Source organism: Camelus ferus, chromosome 5, assembly GCF_009834535.1.
Source record: "Camelus ferus isolate YT-003-E chromosome 5, BCGSAC_Cfer_1.0, whole genome shotgun sequence".
In the NCBI taxonomy this organism is placed as follows: domain Eukaryota; kingdom Metazoa; phylum Chordata; class Mammalia; order Artiodactyla; family Camelidae; genus Camelus; species Camelus ferus.
Window position 1 is genome coordinate 66,574,890 of NC_045700.1, and position 24,141 is coordinate 66,599,030.

Below are 24,141 nucleotides of genomic sequence, written 5' to 3' on the forward strand. Positions count from 1 at the left end.
AATAATTTGGCTGAGCAGGGTGCAAAACAGGCACCAGAACCCAAAACCAAGATCCTAAGGCCCCAGCACTCACTCAAGGGTAGACCTATCCCTGTTTAAACCTCAGTATTAAGAAATGGACCTAGAAAGAGCAGACAAAGGGGCATTTCATGCTGACTCTGGAGACTTCGATGATCAGCATCAAACAACCAAAGAAGGTTGGATTTCAATGAACAGGGACTAGTGCTTGTACCTGAGTATTTAATGAAAAGAATTATTACTCACCTACATGAAGAAACGAACCCATTATGGGAGTGACTCAACCAGTGACTGGCTACAAAATTTATTGTTCACAAATGCAAAGGACCATCCAAAAGGTAATACAAAATTGCCTGATCTGGCCAGAAACAAAACCAGGTCACCCCCATAACAAAAGGAGTGCAAAACTAAGGGACCAAACCAGAAGATGCTTGGCAAATAAACTTTACTGCTATGCAAGAGCCATGGGAAATTATATAGATATTTTCTGGTATTTGTAGACATCCTCACAGTACTCAACAAATTTTGTATTTACTGTCTGTCTCCTCTATTTAAAAAGACCTCCCCACTCACACGATGATGGTCCAAGATTTAAGAGTTCAAGGTGGGACTCAAGAACATTTACAATTAACTACAAAACAATCTCATTCTTCTTATAAACATCCACGCCTCTAATCAGCAGGAAGCAGCTAGAGCAGTTGTCACCCTATTTCCCTCAAGACCAATGAATGTATGTATATTCATGTATGAATGAAGAATTATGCTGTACACCAGAAATTGACACAACATTGTAAACTGATTATACCTCAATAAAAAAAAATTTAAAGAAAAAAAGACTGAGGAATGTATAAAGAAAAAGCGGGAAACTGAAACAGCACGTAAAACACTGACCAGCTTAAACTGGCCTTGCTTCCTTAAAACAGGTTGTTGATTAATCAAACCTGGAGTTGTTTTAGAGACAGCAAGGTACATGTGCAAGATGGGACCCCATGGCTCCAGGATGACCCCAGAACCAAGAATCTTTGGTCTATAGAACTCAAAGAATAGACATGTTGCCATTGGAGCCCTTTAGGAAGCAAGAAGCCCTTCAGTAAAGAAAATCGGCTTCCAGATGGACTGATCTGAAACTAACCAATCAGCTTTTGCCAAGTTTGTCTTTAAATTTTGCACTGAACCCTGGATCACAGACAGATTTGAGCCCTGCCTCCTGTCTCCTTGCCAGCTGAGCTCGCAATAAAGTTCTTTCCTCCAAGGCCGGGGCATAGCACTGGTTTCTGTGCGCGTTGGGCAGCCAGCTCAGTGACAGTCCATCCTTGCATCACTCCAACCTGCTTCCATCATGACATCTCTGACTCTGGCTGTTTTAAGGATGCTGTGATTGACACTGGGCCCACTCGGATATTCCAGGATAAACTCCCCATCTCAAGATCCTTAACTTAATCAAATCTACAAAGTCTATTTTACACAAGCAATATTGTGATTTTATAAGAAATATATATATTTGGTCAGATAACCAAAATACATTTTTGATATATATTTGGTCTTCATCCAAATTCCTGGCTCACAGCTCCCCAAACCCTTGGAATTTCCTGGACAATAAGAGCAATAGGAGCATCTTTTGTCGTAATATTTGGTCTCTGTCCTTAGTTCCTGTAAATATTTCAGAGCCATACAGGTGTCTTGTTATTCATAACAAGCCCTTTTTCACCACTTCTAAGTTTTTATTAATGAGGTAACTTTGAGACAGCATCTGAGGATGGGGGCTGGTTGCCAGTGGAATCAACCCTGAGTACAGGGTTGGAACTTGTAGTTAGACACCTTGACCTCTGAGGAAGGGAGAGAGGCTGGAGGTCCAAACAATCGCCTATGGCCAATGATTTCATCAATCATTCCTATGCAATGAAGCCTCCATTAAATAAATGAATAAGTTTATTTATTTATTTTTAAAATTTAAGGAAAGGAGATTCAGAGAGCTTCTGGGTTGGTGAACACATGGAAACTAGGGGAGAGGGATACACTCGGAGAAGGCAGAGAGACTCTGTACCCTTTGCCCATACCTTACCCAATGTGCCTCTTCCATCTGGCTGTTCCTGAGTTATATCCGTTTATAATAAACCAGTGATCTAGTAAGAAAAACGCTTCTCTGAATTCTGTGAGCTGCTCTAAGCAAATTAATCAAACCCGAGGAGGAAGTCATGGGAGCCTCTTATTTATAGCCAGTTGGTCAGAAGCACAGGTGAATCACCTGGGCTCGCCACTGGCATCTGAAATGGGGTGGGAGGAGGCAATCTTACAGGACTGAGCCCTTAACTTGTCAGATCTTACACTATCTCCAGATAAATAATGTCAGAATTGAGTTGCAGTCACAGACACCCTGCTGGTGTCCTGAGAATTGCTGGTTACTGTGGGAAAACCCCTGCAAACATTAGAATTTGGTGATCAGAACCACCTTTTACCACATAAGGTAACATATTCACAGATTCTGGGGATTAGGATGTGGACATTTTAAGAGGCCATTATGCTGTCTACCACTACCCCTCTTCTTTTCTAGCTCATCCACCTCCCAACATCATCAACAATCGGAGGCTCCACCTCTAAAATATAGCCCAAATCGACTACTTCCCTGTAATTCCTCTGCTATCATCCTAGTATGGGGTCACACAGACTCTGCGTTGGACCACTCTGAGCATCTCCTAACCAGTCCCCTTGCTACTACCCTTGCCCCTCTACAGTCCATCTATAAAGCTGCCAGAATGATCGTCTTAAAATATAAATCAGATGTCATTTCCTTGTTTAAAACCCATGAGTGGCGTCTCATAATAAGCAGAACAGAATTCTAACAGGCCCTTCACCCTCTGGTCCCTTCTCATCGTTAAAAAAATAACAGAGAAGGAAAAATGCAATTTTTCCCTCCGCAAAATTTCTCCATCCCTCACCATCTGCCTTCTAAGGCCTTTCACGCTGAGCAGCAGCTCTTAGCAGCCCATTAAAGGGAGGTGTGTGTGTTTCAGCCTTCCTTCCTGGGTCTCCCCAGAGGCAGAAGACAGCAACTTACCACATAATTCTAAACCTATGCTCTCTGTCTCCAAGTCTATTTTAACTCTAAATTCCTGCTAAAACTACCAGAAAATTAAAACCATATATAAGAAATGAAAATCAAGAGGTTGAGGAAAGAAAGGAAGGAGCACAACATAACATGACATATTCCTCACATTTCATAGCAGGCAGACAAAAGATAATATCTTAGGTTGATGGATCCAAAAATAGTGCAGAGATAAATTATTTAAGGTTAAGAGAACTAAAAATAAAATCTTAACAGCCTTCGGGGAATGATGGAAGAGAGACTTTTACTTTTCATTTTCTTTTTTTTTTTTTATGAACTCTGAATACTTAGATCCCATAAATAAAACAGTAGAGCAACAACTAATTTTACACAAATACTTACACTAATTTTACACATAAAGGCGTGCATGTTTATATATGCAAACTAGTCATCAGCTTTTCCCTGACTGTAACATCCCTTCCCTCTGATTCCCAACACTGCTCTTTGGAATTCTCCCACCAGAAACTGGGTACTATGACCCCACCAGCAGCCTCTGGAAAATTTGTTCCTTAGGCCCTCCTCTGCCTCTGTTTCTCAAAAGTTCTTTCCTCCCTGAATCACCTCACACCAAATACTTGTGGAGCCCACAATTCTCATACTTTCAAATAATGCGTCCATACCTTATAATTTCTAGTCTTCTTCCAACATGCCAGATCTCAGGGAAGCAGCGACTCCACAAATGCCAGCATTGCTTGGAATAATGAACAATCCCTGACTCAATCACCAATATCTGTATTTCATTGCCTCTGATGAACACCCAGTAACCCCTCATTGGAGGATATTTCACAGAATTTTAGGGCCATAAAGGATTCTAGAGAACAAACTCATCCACATCAAAATCACCTGAGATATGAAAATGCAAACCACTGGACCCTACACAGACCTACTAACTGAGAATGTTTCCAGCAACCTCCCCAGGTAGTTCCAACGCACACAAAAACTTGAGCTCCCAAAAATCTAACACAATCCCCTTATTGTTGAAATGAAGAAAGTTAAATCCAGAGAAGTAAATGACTTGCCCAAAACTGCCCACCTAATACGCAACCAACTCATTATTCTACTCATACATATTCCAGTATCACTTTTAAAGGAACCTGTGAAATAAAACATATACCTCAACATAATAAAGGCCATATAAGAAAAACCCACAGCTAACATCATGCTAAATTAAGAAAAACTGAAAGCTTTTCCTCTAAGATCAGGAACAAGACAAATGACCAGTTTTGCCACTTCTATTCAACACAGTACTGGAAGTCCTAGCCAGAGCAATTAGGAAAGAAAAAGAAATAAAAGGCATAAAAACTGGGGTGGAGGGGACATAAAATTATCACTGTTTATAGATGACATGATATTATATATAGAAACCCTAAAGATTCCACCCCCTCGAAAAAAACCATTAGAACTAATAAATGAATTCAGCTAAGTTAAAGGATACAAAAATCAACACACAAAAATTTAGTTTCATCTTTATACACTAACAATGCAAAATCCTAAAAGGAAATTAAGAGACTTCTATTCTATTCACAATAGCATCAAAAAGAATAAATACTTAGGAATAAACTTAACCAAAGAAGTGAAAGACTTGGACCCTGAAAACTATAAAACATTGATAAAAGAAATTAAATAAAACACAGATAAATGGAAAGACATCCTATATTCATGAATTGGAAAACACAATATTGCTAAGATGTTGATACTACCCAAAGCAATCTACAGATTTAGTGCAATCCCTATTAAAATCCCAATGATACTGTTTGCATGAACTGAAAATCCATCCTAAAGTTCATATAGAACCTCAAGGGACCCTGAAAAGCCAACATCTTGAAAAAGAATGAAACTGGAGGTCTCACATTTCCTGATTTCAAAACTTCCTGCCAAGCTACAGTAATCAAAACAGTATGGTACTGACATAAAGATATACATATGAATCAACAGACTAAAGGCCCCGGAAATAAACTCTTGCAAATATGGTCAAATGATTTTTGATAAGGTTGCCAAGACCATTCAATGGGGAAAGGACAGTCTTTTCAACAAATGATGATGGAAAACTGGATGTCCACATGCAATATATAATTTACACCATATACAAAAATGAACTAAAAGTGAATCAAACACTTAAACATAAGCACTAAAACTATAAAACTCTTAGAAGAAAATATAGGAAAAAAGCTTAATGACATTGAATTTTTACAATAATTTTTTGTAGCTATGACACCAAAAGCAAAGGCAACAAAAGAAAAAATAATTAAGTCAAACTTCATCAAAATTAAGCACTTTTGTATGTCAAAGTACACTATCAACAGAGTAAAAATTTAACTCACAGAGAGAAAAACATATCTGATAGGGATTGATATCCAGAACATATAAAGTACTCCCACAACTCAACTAGAAAACAACCTGATTTCAAAATGAGCAAAGAGTTGAATAGACATATCTCCAAGAAAGATACACAAATGGCCAATAAGCAAATAAAAAGGTATCCAACAGCACTAATCATCAGAAAAAAATGCAAAAAAAAAAAAAAGCACTATTTTTAGGTCAAATTTCTGGAGCTACAAAACACACCAGCGCTACTGGGTACAAGTATGATTTTTTTTGGTGGGGGGAGGTAAGGTGTGATATTTTGTTTGTGCATTACAAGCAATTTGAGAAGGGATTGACAACTTTCGTTGACCTGATTCACTTAACAATAATTGAATAATTAAATTTCAACCTATTAAATATGTAGACCAAAAAATGGAAATCAAAACCATAATAAGATACCACTTTATACCCATTAGGACAGCTGTTATTAAAAAAAAAACAGAAAATAAATGTTGACATGGATGTGAAGAAATTGGAACACTTGTGAGAATGTAAAATAATGCAACTGTTATGGAAAATGTTATGGTAATTCCTCAAAAAATTAAAAATAGAATTAAATTGAATTACCATATGATCCAGCAATTCCACTTTCTGGGTATATACCCAAAAGAACTGAATGCAGAGACTCAAAGAAATATCTGTTCGTACATCCATGGTCACAGACGCATTATTCACAATAGCCAAAGGTGGAACAGCCCAAGTATCCAGCAATGGATGAATGGAGAAACATATAATGGTATATACATATAATAGAATATCATTCAGTCATAAAAAGGAAAGAAATTTTGATACAAGCTACAACATGGATGAACCCTGAAGACATTATGCTAAGTGAAATAAGCCAGTCACAAAAAGACAAATACTTTATGATTCTAGTTATATTAGGTACCTAAGATAGTGAAATTCACAGAGACAAAAGGTAAGAAGTTGTTTGCCAGGAGCAGGGGAGAGGGAGAAACAGGGAATAAGTATTTAACAGGTACAGAGCTCCAGTTGGAGAAGATGAAAAATATTCTGGAGATGGATGGTGGTGATGGTTGCACAATAACAAGAATATACTTAATACCACAAAAATGTACACTTAGATGGTTAAAATGATAAATTGTATGTTATACGTATTTTACCACAGTAAAAAATTAGCATGCAAAAATTGAACTGCTCATCCTTCCTTTTCTTAAACATCATTCTCCATTTGTTTCATTCATCTAACAATTAACAAATTTCAGCTTCCAACAAAATATCTCCACATATTCCTTTTGAGCAATTTTATTTTCAGAACCTTGGCTTATACCCATCTTTCTGTGATCATCCTCTCCCCATGAAACCCAATCGGTACAGTACAATTTGTTTCCTGTAGCTCTGACATTGAGAGCCTTACTCTACAAATTCTCTGAAGACTTTGGCCTCAAGCAATTTCCTCCGAGACCAAGAAGTAAGAAAGCACTGCTCTTCATGGATATAAAAACTGTGATATTCACTACTACTACATTGGTAATCCTTCTTTTGTTTAGCCCACTGTTTGCTGACCTCAGAAGCATCATTCTATTTTCGCAGTACGTAAGAAATTATAATCTTTTGGCAAGCCACTGACACATCAAAAGCATTTTTGGACAGTGCAAGGTAACCCTGAACTTGTCACAGGGTCAATAAATATGTTTGGGTATTGTTTTGTTTTGTATTATTACAATTTAAAAAAATACTCCATTTTAATTGCATGGTCTATGGTTTGAAAATAGGAAAATCAAAAAAATTTAATTCAAATGTGAATGGGACAAAGTAGGTAAACCTGCTTATTATAATATTTTTAAGCCATGAATGAAAGTGATGTTTAAATCTTAGCAGTCTTTCTAAGGTGTGTGTTTAAACACACAAACATAAAGAGTACTTCCTGCTATCAACTGTAACAACTAGCAGTAGTTCAGTTCTCATCAGTCCTGACGTTATGATTGGGAGAGGAAAAAAAAGTTACTCTGAGTGAGATGGGAAGCCTTTGCAGGTTATTAAGCTGAGGAGTGACATGATCCAATTAGTATTTAAAAGGATCACTTTGCCTGATGTATGTGAAACAGACTGGAGCCAGGGTGATGGAGGCCACAAAAGCAGGGATAAGACATAAGAAGATATTTTAATAGTATCAGTGAGAGGTGATGGTGGATAAGACCATGTTGGGAGCAACGAAGACAGTGATAAATGGCCAGATTCTGAATAGCACTGAAGGTAGAACCAACAAGATTTGATGGCTTGAGGTAATGCTTGAGAGAAGGGCAAAGGCTCTCAGGGTGAGGAGTTGGAAGGATGATCTTCCATTTACTCAGATGGGAAGAACGTGGGAGGGACAGGTTGGGGTAGAAGATATTAGAATCAAGAGTTCCATTTTGGACGTGTTAAATTTGAGTTGCCTCCTTGATACTCAAATGGAGATACAAGATAAATAGCTGGATATGTAGTCTAGGTATCAAGGGAGAGATTACGCTCTCGGAAGAACTGAGATTCTTTAATGTTACACCACAAACAAGTGTTTCATACAAATAAATCAAATAAGTTCCTAAACTTTAAACACATTAGGGTATTAAAATATGTCAGGGGAAAGTCAGGGATTCTAGAAAACTAAAATAGAAAAATAATATAAGATCTGATAAGCAGAAAGGATAATTTATAAATATACTATTTAGGTAGTAGGCTTAAAGTGTACCAGCAGATCTTAAAAGGATTAATGTCCCAAATAAAAGAATAAAAAGAAAAATGTAGATCTATTTCCTTAGAAAGGAAAAGAGTAATAGCTAACTATTTCAAAAACTGTCTTATGCAGCACTGCAAAGACAGAAATAACAAGAAAGCATCATCCCAATGTCCCACTGAAGGAGACAAGTGATGATGCCACCCAACAGTGATAAACGCCTCTGACTGTGGTCTGAGCATTCTACAGAGATGGAAGTCCACTACACTGCACAGGGCAGGCGACAGTAATTAACAAAGTAAGTAATTAACTGTGCTCACTAACAGAGCTCACTAATTATTTTTAGCCATGATTTATAAGAGAAGGGGAATCAGTGTATGAACTCCTCGTGGTTAAGGCAGTTAAGATGCAAAACCCAAATTTCACTTTTTGGTCATAGCATGTTCAATAATATCCCACCGTCCAAACAAAAACAGAACTGTTAAATGTTCCTGGTTGGGAGGACTATATACCATTCTATTTGCCATGGTTTTATGACTGTTACATTTCACTCTAAAGCCAGAAAATTATCAATGGCAGATGAAAATATTTCTTGGGTTTTGTTTTGTCTGGGGACCTGGGGGGAGGAGAGATGGGTGGATGTCTAATTGGGACACTTCTCAGGGAAATTATCACACGAATGTGTGCTATTTATAGCATTTGGTGCCACATCATACCCATCCGGGCGATAGACATAGAAAACAGCTCACCTTACCAGGTGCCAAAGTGCCCGACTGACTCCAACCCCACCCTGGATTGCACTGATTACTGGCAAAGGTTTAGGGAAAACGCCTCTATTCCCCCAGTGTACAAGCCTCATGTTTACATCCTGCCGCCTCCACTTGGTGTAGAGGACTGCAGCCTCCAAGGCAGCACGCCACATCCTGGAGCTTTACTCCTGCATAAGGACTCCATTCTCATCTGAGGTCAATTGTTCTAGCGCAGCCACAAAACCAGGAAAACTCTGAGAGCCACCCCTCCCCACAGACGTCCTCACAATTACTTCTAAACCTACCCTCTTTTCTAATAAAACTACCCTTCATTCATAAAAGAGCAATTCACAACTTGGATTCCCTAGGTCTCTAGTCAGTAATTAACAGATAACATTTCCTGAGTACTTCCTGTGTGCCAGGCCCTGGGCAAACCACTCTGCTGGGTGATCCCATTTCGGTCAAGCACAGCCTCGTGGGTGGGCACTGTTATCAGGTCTCTGTGATTGATAAGAAAGCTGGAGTTTAGAGAGACCAAGTAATTTGCCCAAGTCTCAGCAGCTGGTGTCGGCAGATCTGTCAGACCCCCTGACCCTTGAGTCCCCAGCCATCTCCCCCACTGTGTGGCAAAGGAGTTAACAAAAGAAGGCAAAGAATATCTGACATTCTAAACAGCCTAACATGAATCATATTTATCCCACAAATAAATGCCTATTCTATAGCATTAAAATGCCAATTTCCCTGCTTTGCCCTGAAATAATATCATGTCTGTGTGGGAACACTGGTTAACACATGTTGACAAAAAGTTTAAGTGGGGTGTTAGTGAAAAATAGAGGGTAAATTAAGCAGTTTTTCATAAACTCATCTTGTTTTGAAGACCTATTTCTTCAGGCACATCCTGTATTAGAGAATATTTTTCCCAAAAAAAGGAAAGCTTTTCTAGAATAGTCAAATGCCTGACATATAATTTGGAAACACCAACACGAACACCCTTATTCAGTAAATAAGGAAGAATGGGAATCAGATAGAGGAAGAAGAAAGTTTAGGAAGATCAACAAGCAAAGGAAGCAGATAAGCAAAATACTGTAAAAATGCCAGCATTTTAAACAAGATTGTTTATCTGGAGTACTCATTTAGAAAAAAAGAAATAAAAAAGACAAGAAAGCCAGCTAGCTGCAGAGGAAGGCCAGGGGAGGTGTGTATGTGGTTGTGTACCCGTGGTGTGATTAGCTCATAGACACCATCGAGAGGAAAGGTGTCTAAAAGGATCAGAAACTTCCATAGTCGACCCACAGAACAAGGACCTGGAAGTCTGCAGGCCAAGGTTCTGGTCACTCTGGTCATAACAATAATTCCCGGGACCTAGAGCAACTGCCCTGCCTGGCCTCTCTGGACTTAGTTTTCTCATCCAGAACACAGAAATAATAACCATTTAATTAAAAAACCCCTTTTATTGCTGTGAAGACCATGTGAATTATACATAGAAAAATGCCTCGATGAAACTGCTGAGGTTCACTGCAAATGAATATTGTATGTGTTACTGCCAGTGTATTGCAGAGGGAGCGCAAGTTGATTGAAGGCATTCTATCTACTTAGCTCAAAAAGTAAAGAGCAAGAAGACACATGGAGGATGTGGGTCGTCTCTAAGTGCCGACTGATTTATGTTATTAATGGAGCCGACCTGCAACACAACTACTCCCTATTATAGTACATGGTATTAGCAGGCCTGCTTACATTAAAGACAGCACAAGGCACCCAACTAAGTGATCCAGGCTGCCACCTGACAATTCCTGAACATGCACAGTGAGGGGAAAGGAAGCACTAGGACAGATCCTGGAATTCAGCAGAGACTCAAATTAATGTCCTCGTGGCTCTGGAATGTTTCTGTGACCTACCTCTAGGTATGCTTAATTAAAAATTAATCTTTAGCCCCACTGGGGTGGAAGGAAGGAAGTGGTCCAGGAGCATGTGACTATCTTGTTCCCCCTACCCACCTAGGATTAAAACTGTGCCAGAATGACTCCCTCATGTGAATACTGCCATACAAACAAGAAAGAGGTGAATGTCCCCAGCTATATAATAATAGATCCAAGCTAAAGGGCAATGCAGCCACCATTAATAGGGTCCCATTTATACTTCTCTGTTCATTGGTTTGTTTGAACTTAAGTCTCTGTAATTAGCGTCCATCAGTAAAGGAGACTTACTTGAATTTCTACCCATTCCATGTCTAAATAGAAAGCTTTGAAAACACTCAGCATTAAGGTAGTTCTTGTTGATAAATAAACATCTTTCACAATAGACTTGAATGTAGATCTCGACTTCATTAATTTGTCATGTTCCAGATGGTGGAAGTAGCCTCTGTCTACTCTTTAGCCGAAGAAGACATCTATATAACAAAACCTTATTTGGAGCACTGAGCCAATTCACAGGTCAGGCTTCTGTCCAGACTGGGTACCCAATGACAGAGAATGCACCTCTCTCTCGTGTTGCTCTATAAAATGCAAAAACCATATCCTGATTTGCTACGAATGAACATAATTGTTTTTAACTTCTCATTATTCTGAGTAAAATACAACTGGATCTATCCTTTTTATAACAATTCCTAGCACTGTATTGGATGAAAATTGTACTAAAGTTATATAAATTCTAAAAACAAAAACTCCTTTGTAAAATGGCAAAATTCAGATGCTCAGTGGATTCTGAATGAATGAATTATGTGAATAAATGAGTCTTTCATTAGGCTACAGGATACCCACGTCATTTGTGAATTAAATACTTTGTGTGAATAAAGCATTATGATTATGTACATTTTTGAGAGGAATAAAATACTTTCATTCAGAAAACTTATTCTCCGGGAGCAATTAATTACTCATATCTTAAAGATGAAGAGGAAGGACCTTCTGAAGCAGGAATTTAACAGTATTTGAACCTGAAACAAAAGCCCGAGAATGCATTAGTGACTGTTTGGGTTATCGCCACTGATGCCAAGGGTTTCCCATAACTAGCCCCAGAGTTTGGACAGATATGAATGGAATCATCCAGACAAAATTACCTCCTGCCACGGACTGACTTTTGGGTAAACAGACCTGGGAAAATGCTGAAAAGGAGAACAGACCAGCAAATGTGTAGCATTCAAAAGTGGGGCAACAGCACTTCTCCAGAGCAATTCGCTCGCTCTCCTTCACTCCACAGGGAAAATTCATCTGCTGAAATCATGCTTCCTGCATGTGGATAAAGGGAGTCACGTGACACACTAAGTGTTCCAGGAAGATTAATCTGTCAGCAGTGGGACTGATGGATTGACAGAGAGAAAGAGAGACAAGAGGCGATGACAAGAACACAATACTGAGGAGGAGGGAAGGATGGGTTCAGGAGAAGCGTCAAGACTTAGTATGTGACTATTTATAGTCAGAAGACGGAGGAGAGAAAAGAATCAGCAATAACTCCTAAGGTTCACTGTTGGGTGGCTGAGAAAATAGCAGTACCACTGAGGAAAAGGAACACGGCAGCAAGGACAGCTCTCTTCCTGATGTGACCCTCAGCCTGCATGATGCCACCAACCCTGGGCAAAGCCACTGAGTGCATAAAAGCGCCTCGGTTATTTTTTGACTGGCTATAGAGAGAAGGACAGTGGCCTAAACTGTTAACGAAACCTCAGAATAAGTGAAGACAGAATGATACCAGTAGTTACACATTAGCAGAAAGGAGCCAATCCACAAGAAGGAAGAGTAGAAAATATTACTTAGGGGCACATACAAGACTTTCAGCAGCACAGTTTACTGCTGGAAGGCATGGCGGCCATCAAATTCATCCAGGGTGAAATGATCAGAAACGGTCCAGGATTTATGGGAGAGAAGAATCAAAGATTAGGGTCCAGATGAGATCGGGCACATTCAGGGTGGTATGGGAGAGAATATTTGCAAATGACACGACCAACAAGGGACTAATTTCCAAAATATACAAACAGCTCTTACAGCTTAATTTCAAAATAAAAAAACCCAATCAAAAAATGGACAGAAGATCTAAATAGACATTTCTCCAATGAAGACATCCAGATGGCCAAGAGGCACATGAAAAGATGCTCAAAATCGCTAATTATTGGAGAAATGCAAATCAAAACTATAGTGAGGTATCACCTCACACCAGGCAGAATGGCCATCATTAAAACAATCTACAAATAATAAATACTGGAGAGGGCGTGGAGAAAAAGGAACCCTCCTACACTGTTGGTGGGAACGTAAACTGGTACAGCCAATATGGAGGACAGTATGGAGGTTCCTTAAAAAAACAAAAATAGACTGACCATATGATCCAGCAATCCCAACTCCTGGGCATATATCCAGAGAAAACCATAATTCAAAAAGACACATGCACCCCAGTGTTCACAGCAGCATTATTTACAATAGCCAAGACATGGAAACAACCTAAATGTCCACCATCGGATGAATGGAGAATGAGGATGTGAGATAGATAGATATGTGTGTATATATATATACACATATGCACACACACACACACACACACACACACACACACACACACACACAATGGAATATTACTTGGCCATAAAAAGAATGAAATGCCATTTGCAGCAACATGGATGGACCTAGTGATTATCATATTAACCGAAGTAAGTCAGACACAGAAAGACAAATATCATATGGTACCACTTTTATGTGGAATCTAAAAAAAGGAAACAAATTTTATTTACAAACCAGAAACAGAATGACAGACATAGAAAACAAATTATGGTTACCAAAGGGGAAAGGTGGGAAGGAATAAAGTAGCAGCTTGGAATTAACAGATACATATTAGTATATATAACATAGAAAAATAAGAAGAACCTACTGTATAGCACAGGGAACTATATTCAATTTCCTGTAATAAGCTATAATGGAAAAGAATCTGAAAAAATATATATATGTATATATGTGTATGTATAACTGAATCTCTTTGCTATACACCTGAAACTAACATTGTAAATCAACTACACTTCAATAAAAAAGTAAATAAATAAAAATTTAAAAGACTAGGGTCCAAATTCAAACACCTACAGAGGCCAAGCAAGTAACAGAGATGAGGAAGGGTGGGTGGTCGGCAGCAAGGAGTAGGGGTGGGGCACTGAAACAGCACGTGCGCACCTTGTCTAAAGAGGAACCACAGTGGGCAGGTTACTCCCACCCAAGATCACAGGCCCAGTCTTCCAGTCTTCAGGAGAAGCCCTCCCCCCCACCATTCTCTATGTTATTTTATCTTCTTCAAGCACTTGTCAATACCTGAAATCTTTGGGTTGTGTTTATGGTCTGTCTCCTCCCACTAGAAGGTAAGTTTCCTGAAGAGCCACAGAACTGGCACTCCATCTATGCTCAACCAGTGACGTGCTCACCTCCTGATTTGTCAGGATGGAACCATTCGGCACAAAATAAATCCAAACTGTTTATCTCCTCACAGTCTTCACAGCCTTTCACCTTCACTACCTGTCATGCCCAGCATACCCTAGTCTCTCCAGCACGGGCTTGGCAAAGGATAAGACGTGGGTTCGAATCCTGCCTCTGTCTGCCACTTACTAGCTTTCTGAAGACACTAACTGTAAATCTCAACTGCTACATCTACATTCATGTACATTACTGGACTTCTAGAGGAATTAAGTAATTAAGTGAGATTTTTTTAAAACTTACCACAGGGGGAGCGTATAGCTCAGTGGTAAAGTGTGTGCTTAGCATGCACGAGGTCCTGGGTTCAATCCCCAGTACCTCTATTTTAAAAAAAAACCTACTTGTCTCCTGGCCGCCTGAAATTAAATTTTTTTAAATGAAATAAAAAAATAAACTGACTACAAACTAATGGCCTCTGACATTTCCCACACTTGAGTCTCCCTTTCTAACACTCACCACACTGAGCCCTTCCCTGATGCCCCCAAGCAGGCCCAAGTCTTGGGCTGCTGACTGTGGACCCTTCTCCACCCCCGCCACCCTCCACCCTCTGTCTGCCTCTCAAAAACTTACCTCCTAATTGCTCTTTTGAGCCAGCTCGATTGTTTCTTATTCTTTGAGGTTTTCTTTGGCTTTCCCGGGTGTCTACAGCCCTTTGTTCCCACAACGAGCGAGCAACTGCGCGGACAGGAACCACACACCACCACCAGCTGCCTTGTTTCTGACGCCCATCCTGTTCTGAGTACGGGTGGGGACCAAGTGTTACTCTTCCTCACTTTCCCCAGAGTCTGGCACAGTACCCGATTCAAAACAGGTATTCACTAAACAGAACTGGATGCCTCATAAGCATTAAGTCTGATTTACTGGAAACTATATGAGTGGACACCTCAGGCTCCACCGCTGAGAACCTATAGCAATGACAAAATCTCCCACCGGGTCAGCTTGTGGATTAGCCTCGTTAACGGTGCGCAACAGCGATAGGGATGATCTAAGGATTGTTCAGATAGGTATTTTCATGATTTGGGGTAATGTAAGTGTGATTATGCTAATAACTTAAGACCAAAATTCTCTTTCCTGTTGATCTGTCACAGTGCCAACAATCCTTAACGGTAACTTAAGGCTCTTTTGGATGTCAATTTGATTATAACATGAAATTTCATAGAAAGCACCGCACTCTTTCAAACATAGGAGTGTTCAATCATTGATTCATTCAGCAGATTTTACTGACCACTACTATATGCCAGGCATTACAAGTAAAACCATTTCAAGCCTGAATTCTATGTACTACGTTTTTGTAAGGACTGCTCAGGAAGATCTAGAAAACCTGGGAAGGCCGCTGAGGCCAATACAAAAGTTTGCATTACCATATAACCAAATTGTTATCACTCTACCAATTCTATGGACCCTGTGTTTCTTTCTGCTGTCCGACACCAAGAGCAGTGGGGCAGCTGGCTTCTGGGTGGTCAAGAAATGTGGAACCACCCTTGTCCAGAAGGAGAAGAGGAAGTATTAATAATCATTGTAATCTAAATTCGCTTAAACTTCTCTCTTCTGGGTGGAGGTATAGCTCAGTGGTAGAGCGTGTGCTTGGCATGCACGAGGTACTGGGTTCAATCCCCATTGCCTGCCTCCGTTAAGGAAAAAAAAATCTCTCTTCTCTCTCTTCAACCGGGAGTGGTGGGAATATATATGATGAGAAAAGCGACTTTGTTTTTCTAGATTTGCTGCCTAGGCATTTTACAGTATAGAAACTGCTCACACACAGAGTCTGGACATTTAGACAAGAACTTGATTTTAGGAGTTCCATCATAAGTTCCCACTTTGCTTTTCCCAGGCACCTTTTCAAATAATCACTTAGAGTTAAGTCCATGGAAAGTTAGTGACCTCCACCCCAACTACCTTCTAAGTAATAGGTACTTGCTACCCTCTCTGTCTCCTGCTCACAGGTGACCTGGGGTGGAGGACAGCTCTCCTCACCTCACTCACTGCCCCCCTTTCTGGGATCTGTAAGTAATAAATCTTGTGACTCTACTTCTTGTGTGTGGGTGTATTGAACAGTGCCTTCAATCAAAATGACCCAGTGGGTTTCACTTCTCCAAAGTGGGAGCTTGGATGCTGAGGGACCTACATGCCGACTCGTGTGGATGGCTTGTGCCCCCTCATTCAGCAGGTCATAATCTGCATGTTCTTAATACACCAGCTCTGAGTCTCTAACACAGTAGGGAAGGTAACAAAAGACTGAGCCATATCTAAAGTCAAAGGAGATGACTTTCATCTTCCCTCAAACCCTGTGCTGTACACAGTGTACCTCTTCCATCCCTTCTCAACTGCAAGAGAAAAAGAATCCTAAAAAAGTACAATACAAGGCAAGTAAATTTTGACTAAAGGAAAGTTTCAGGAAAAGGTTTGAAGGGGAACAGAATATACCATCCCAAAATATGCCTCTTTGGCATAAGGATTATTTCAGGCTGGTTATTTTTAAGAAACAGCAGACACAGTAGAAGCTCTGTAAACCAAGCAGAAGTTACTCTTTTGTAAGAGACATTTATATTTGTAAGAAATCTCCATTTGTAAGTGTTTCCCTCTCTGTACCAGGAAGAGGAGGATGACTCTAAATCTCCAGAAACACTTTATCAATGTGAAAGGCTATGATTTAAATCTGCTTAACAACCTTACCCTTGTTTACTGTGCTTTTCTTGAGAGCCTCCCATAACTGGCTCCACACCCTGCCACGTCTCATCTTTAGCTGGACAGGTTATTTAAGCTGATGGCTGGGCCATTTCAAAGCTCCTCAGTTTTCCTGGGTCTCTCCCATGTACACAGGAGGCATACATGTTATTAAACTTCTATTGTTCTCCTGTTAACCTGTGTTTTATTACGATCTGTGTCTCAGCCAAGAACCTTGAAAGGTAGAGGAAAAATTTTTTTCTTCCTCCACAGGTTAACTTTCTCAGGAACAGACCTCATAGGATTATCTATGAATGAATGAATGAATGAATGAATGAATGAATGAAGAGATCTAAATTGCTTCTCCCTCTTTATAAACATAGGGTCCATTTTATTAATATATTGAATTAATGGTTAATAAAATGCTTATGTTTAGTAATCATAAAATTCTTTTTATGCTTGTAAAAGTCTCTACAAGTGAAGAAGATAAGTCTTAATAACAAAGCAAAGACTAAATTTTTTCCTTTTCAGACTCTACTACTTCTATATGGGGGTAAACTAACCTCTTGGCAAATAAGGAAAAGTTACAATAAATCATCAGAAAATAAAACTGTCTATAAAGAAACTCAAACTTGGATAAGTGCCAAAAATCAAGGAATGTAACTGTCTAGATCTGAGGTGACCATGTTCCCAGTCTGCTCTGGACCAACTTGGTTAACACCTATAATCCTGGCATAATTATTAAGCATGCCCACTTTCAGTCTCAAAAATGGTGCAGTTTGGACAATAATTTATACATCACTCTATCTGGAGGTAAAAAGATTCCCAAACAATCTTTGATAAAGAAAACTTTAAGGTTTTCAGAAACACCAGTATTAACAGTGGTGCTTTACACAGCCAGCTTTTAAACTCACCAATTTGGAAAGAGTTAATAAACATTTTAACTTTCACAGCTATAAAGTAGTAAGGCCTGATCAACTCTGAATATTTATGAAATAAATAGAGTTCTGTCTGGCAACCTATATCTGGGAATTTCCCTCTTCACCTCTACCCCCCAATCAAGGGATCCAGGAGATTGGCACAGTGATTCAGCATTTCTAAGACATTCATTAAAATGTGCTTGAGTGCCATGAAATCAGAGGAGGAAAAAAATGGTATACAATACACAGATATTAAAATCAAAACGTTTTTTATAAAAGCAAAAATAATGAAATCCTGTAAGTTCTCTCTCACTGAAACATTTGTAAAGCAGCTGAATGAACAAGTATCTCTCATCACTATTCTTAGGTAAGTCATCCAAAGATACAACAGAAAGCAGAGGGAACTAATTTTTTTTGTTTTTTGTTTTTTGTTTTGTTTTGTTTTGTTTTTTGTCAACTAGTTCAAGAGATGCTTCCAGACAGAAGTGCAAGAGAAATCACAGAACACATAGGGAAGTTTCAGGGAACCCACCATAAGGAAGAACACTGTTTACATCTGTATGAGGGCGCTTTTAAGAATCTTGCTTATCTCATTTTTGTTAACTCCTGGAGGACAGACCTTGTCTTGTTCATCCTTGTACCCCTTATCTCTTACCTCTGAATCTTTAGCATACTACTTTGCACATGAGATATATCCAACAAATGCTTGTTCAATCAAACAAGTAAGAAAGAGGGAAAATGCTTTCAAACATAATTTCCACGTAAACATTTTTTAAGGTAAAAGAAATGGAAGTGGAGACATAATATCATTCCAACAGCAAGTATGCGCTCTATAGTCGGAAATCTATTCCTCTACATGAGTAGTGGGTGAAGTTTTAACAATCTTATTATTATAAAAATTCAGATATATTGTAGTCAAACCAAGTCCCAACAAAGAAAGCAAACACATAAGATTAGACTAGAAGACTAGAGTTAGCCACAGCCACCAACACCTGCGTTATTAAAAGTGTTCCACTGACGTCTCAGCTCAGGAGGGTTTGAGCATTGTTTATAGGCTTTGAGGTCATTTTTTCTCTTCCTCCACCACCCTATGCAAAGACACTGGAGTTCGAGAATTTGTCACTTAAGCACAGAAGATCATATTAATTAGTACAAAAACCATAAAATGAGCCTCAATGCTTTTATCAAGAGGATCTTGGATTCTTCTTCCTTAAAGACACTGTCCACTCCCATCAACGAGACAAATAAGTACACATGACCCAGGAGTCAACCTGTTAAGTTACATTGAAGAAGATAGGAAAAGGACTGTGAGAACAGAGACCCCAGCCAAAGCGGGGGGTAGCCACTTCACAATGCAATACTTCACAACACAATACTTCACAATGCAATACTTCACAATAGATGCGACGTTAACTTTTCTAATAATATCCAATATGAAGGAAGTATTTTCTCAGAAACCTGACTTGTAAATATTAAGGCCTCTTGAATTTTTTATCAGCTGTTTCACAACCTTGGGATCACCTAAAGGCCTTAAATGTCTAACTCCCCATTTGTCCCCATTTACTCCCAAGCGGGAATAAGTACTGTTACCACTTGCCTATATTTTAGAAAACTAATAAAACACAATGATGCAAACCAGAGATACTCTTCTTCAATTCTGGATGTTTAGACAAGGACTGCTCATCTCAACTGAACAGGTATGATCTGTAGGGTTCAGAACGAGCTTCCCCAAAATGTGTCACTTTTGCATGAGGATTATTTTGAGCTAAAGACACAGTCTAGACACTGCAGGTTCAAAAGAAACTACTGCCCCTCCCTTAACTACCTAGAAGAATTTAAATTGAGGATTTTTCTGAGAAAAGAATTATTACCAGAGATAAATTTTATCTAAGTGGCCCCATCTCTGTAACAGGGCAAACATCTAACTACCAAACATCTGCTCTTTTTATCATCTTCTGAATGACCCTGCTGTCCTTGGAAGCCCCAGGCCCCTATGCCATTCCTTAGCTCACGGTGGTATATATACCTCATTTTACTTTTCTGTCTCTGAACCTCCCATATATATGGGGCCTCGAACCCTCTCATGTATATATACAAAACTAAATTTAATTTTCTCCTGCTAATCTGTCTCATGTCAATTTAATTCTTGGAGCAGCCAGAAGAACCCAGAAAGGTAAAGGAAAGTTTTCTTCCTCCCTGACAAGCCCAAAGTAAAATATTTGACATACAGACTGTATTTTCTGCTCCTAATAAAGAAAAGAGGCACTGGTAACCTATTGTGGAAATCTGCTTGGGGTCCAAAATAGTATTAACTTAAATAATGACTAGTAAGCAATAAAAAAGATCCCTTAAACTCTGGTTATTAAGCACCTTCATCCTCAATTGAATGCCTTTTGAAAAATCAATGACACTTTCTGAACCGATCGGAAAGTAAATCACCTGTCCCCAGTGAATGTAGACAAAGTCTGGAAGGACTGTGCTGACCAAAACTGGTCTCTATATTATATAAACAGTTTGTTTCTAGTCATCATAATCCTTTAAAATGTTACATAGTTTACCTACTATAGGAAAAATATTTTTTTTCCTGTTGACCAATTAAAGAAGGAAAGAGGTTGTTTTAAACTTAAATACTCAATTTCTAGATGAAAGACTGATGGGAAATCTGCAGCCCAACAGCTTCTTAGAGCAATCTCTGGGCACAGACTGAAAACAGTTTTCATCATGGGAGGTAGTCTACTGCACCCTTACATAAAGCCTCACAGATAAAAGTCAGGACCATAAACACATTTACTTAACTACTGTGTGGTGTTTAATGCGCCTAAAAGAAAAATGGACCACACTTTAGCTGTTAAACTTATAAAGCCATAAGAAAATTCCAATCTCAGTTTAGAGTCAGAGGACAGACCAAAAGCAATCCTATTCCAGTAGATCCCAGGTTAATTCCCTCCAGTTTCTCCCCTATCACAATATTAATTGGTTTCCTAATAAAATGCTTCAGTAAAATTTGTGAAATCAGATTCTGGCAGAAAATCAAATCAAAGGAAAACTCTTCATGGCAGCTACTTTTCCATACCCAGCCCCTTGCCTACCTTGTTATGTTTTTGCTGGTGTCTCGCCTTTGTGTCAAGAACATGGTAAGGGCTTTCCGAGTCTTGGTTGATGTAATATATGAGTCTTGAAGGCAGGGTGATTTCTTTCTGCATTGCATTGCTGTAACTGATATTACTGCTGCTATTCTGTTGCAATGTGTTGTCTTCATCTGCCAGGACTCCCAAAATTTTTTCTGCAGTTTCATTCCAGTGCGGAGCTGGGGGGGAGGGGGGTCACAAACATACACAAACACACACATATATACCCAATGAATACATAAGCACTAAGGTGTATTTCTTCCATTAAATTGCAAAAACAAAGTTTTCTGCTTACAAAGCAGGTAAGAACTAAAGACACAGTAAAGAAAGTTATTGCAACAATGAAATGGCCTGGATAGGTTAACAGCCAAAAAGGCTTACACAATACTGTACTGTTTATTTTGATTTATGTTTTATATGTACATTTCTAAAATATATAAAGTCTCAAATCTATAGTTTCAAGTGAGCGGGGTGGATGGAGAATGGACTTGAAGGAAGAGTCATGAAATGAACATGCTCAAAGGTTCTGACCCTCATCTGCACCCCTTCTGAGTCTACAGAAGCTCAGTGGAACTCTGACTAGGAGTATCCCACCTGAGGGCTAAGAACGCTCCTAAGATAACTTGAGTGCAGAACTCATGATCATGGAATGTTAATTGATTCATTTAACACAATGGGCAATTCCCTTTTCTTTTAACTTTGAGATGAGCACAAATCCTTTGCCATAGAGGGATGCAGATGCTGGCAGCTTTCCAATTCCTTTTTATTTTCCTGCTAAGACCAGCTTTCTGCTGTCACTGATTTCCAATCAATGTATTGAACATTATATTATCTTAATTGTTCATTATAATGACAAGCATTTTGAGAAATTACAAACCAAAGGTTTATATCCTCGAAGTTTCCCTCCCCCACCTATAATTCCAACAGCAATGAATAAACCCACTAGGCAATTTGAGGAAACACATTACCAGTATTATCATTACACCCTCCCGCATTCGCGTTCAGGCTCCACCAACCAAGAAAAAAACTTGCTCCCTCGCTGTATTTCCCATCCACCGGTTTCCCCAAGTTGCACAAAGATCAGTTAGGGTCCCCGCATTCACTAAATACCTTCCAGTGGAACGACAATAATTTAGTGAATGCAACACAAATGGACTTCAAAAAGTGAACTGGCATGAACGAGGGTTTGGGAATGAGAGAGGTGGACCGGCAGGGAGGCTCGGAAAGGCCGAGCCCTGGATATGTCCGGGGCGCACGGACTCTCGTGCCCTCCGCTTTCCTCTGCAGGGCCCCGTGGGCAATGCAATGCAAAGGGCACCGGGGCCATACCCACCGCTGGGTGCAGCAGCCCCCCAGGCGCGGGGCCGGAATGAGGCGGCGAGTGGAGGCAGCAGGAGAAGAACGAGGAGCAGGCGGCAGGGCGGCAAGCGGGCCAGGGCGCGGATGGGCGCCGGGCCGGCGGGGCCGCCGCGGGGGCCGCTGGAGGCTAGGGGCAGGCTGCAGCCCGCGAGGGGCGGCCGCCGGGAGCTGTTGCCGGGTGGCTTCATGGCTCATAGCGCCCGGGCGCCGCTCCGTGTGGCCAGCAAGAGCGCCGGGCTAGGCTGCGGGGAGGTTGCGGGCGGAGCCGGTCACGCCGGCTCGGCGCGCATGGTGCGGCCGCGGACAGGGGGGTCGCGGCTCGGGGCTCGGGGCTGGGCGGCGCCCCCTCCCCTGCTCGCCTCCAGCCCCTCCCGGGGCTGCCGCTGAAGAGTCCGGGGGTCCCAGTCGCTCCGCCAACTTGGAGCCTCCCCAGATGCTCCTCCCTCCCTGCGGCGGGCGCGGCTGTTCCAGCGACTGCGGGGGCTGCTGCTGGGGCTAAGGATGCTCCGGAGACGGGCGGGAGCGAGCGGCGCGGGGGCGCGCGGCGCGGGCGTGCGCCCCGCCCTCGAGAGCGCGCCGAAGCGCGGCTTCGCGCCCTGATGCTGATGCTGATGCTGTTGCCTGGCACGGGACGCACTGCGCATGCTTTTTTGTGGAAGAAAAGGGAGGGGAGGTGGAAAAAGCAGCAGAGTGATGCAGCAACCCAGGCAGCATCAGAGGTGACGGTGGCACCTCCAGAGGTGGGGGCGGGGGAGGGAGGAAGCTGGTAGTCAGGGATTAGCCAGGGGGCAAGAAAGAAGAGTGTGGGGGTTTCCAGACCTGAATGATCTGTAGGAAACCACCAGCCAGAGAAATCGACCGGCCTTTTCCACCACCCTAGACCTGACTTAACCCCCTCCCATTTCAACCCCCTCCTTCTCGGGAAAAACTAAGGCCAAGCATTTCCTTCCTAATCCTTTATTTATTTCCTTCCTGCAAATATGTATAAAGGATTGCAGTCGGAGAGGTAAAAATAGCGCTGCTCCTCATTCAGCTCGCTGGCAGCGCGGGGAACGAGGGCTGGGAAGCACGTCCGCGCGAGGCAGGCTGGCGGGCGCGCTGACGCCCTGCGGCCTCGCAGAGCGGGACCTCGGGAGCAGGGATCCCCCAAGCGGGGCGCTCCGCCTGGTCTCTGTCGCCCGGCCTGTGCGTAGGGGCTCTGCGGAAAGCAGATGAAGCTCAGAAGTTCAGACAGGATGACTGGACGTATTCAGGAAGGATTTATAAATTCTGGCGTGGAAGAAATACGGAGATTAGAAACCGAGTGTGTGGCAGCTATCATGGGAAATCCAGTATTTGTCAAGTCTGTGGGTGGGCATGCATCAGAGTGCACATCTAAGATTTTAAGATCCGATCCTGACTTCTGCGGAGAAAAGAGATTTTTCTCTTACGCTGTAAAAAATGAAAGAAAAAAAATTCCCTGATTTGGGTGGATTAGCGGCCACTAAATCCGATGGTTTCAAATTAGGGCCTGTGGCATATTTCTGCCCCAAAACATAAAGCAAGCATTCATTTATTCACCTTCCCAATGTTAGTCTGAGTAATAGTATCATTATCCGTTGTTTGTATTTAAAAGTGAGCTAACATCTACTTTGGGGGATCAAGAATTCTACAATGGGGGAGGGGGCAGGGTATAGCTCAGTGGTACAGTGAGGGCTTAGTATGGAGGAGATCCTGGGTTAAAA

At 40.9% G+C, this 24,141-nt stretch overlaps 1 protein-coding gene across 1 annotated transcript in view; it reads right to left on the minus strand.

The window, feature by feature from the left end:
• Positions 1-22,937, minus strand: part of ADAM23 (ADAM metallopeptidase domain 23) — a 157,203-nt gene extending 134,266 nt beyond the window's left edge. The window contains 2 exon segments of the mRNA XM_014557126.2: positions 21,020-21,237; positions 22,392-22,937. Coding sequence (XP_014412612.2) covers positions 21,020-21,237; positions 22,392-22,605 — 432 coding nt within the window. The 5' untranslated portion in view covers positions 22,606-22,937.
• Between the last annotated feature and the right edge of the window lie 1,204 nt (positions 22,938-24,141).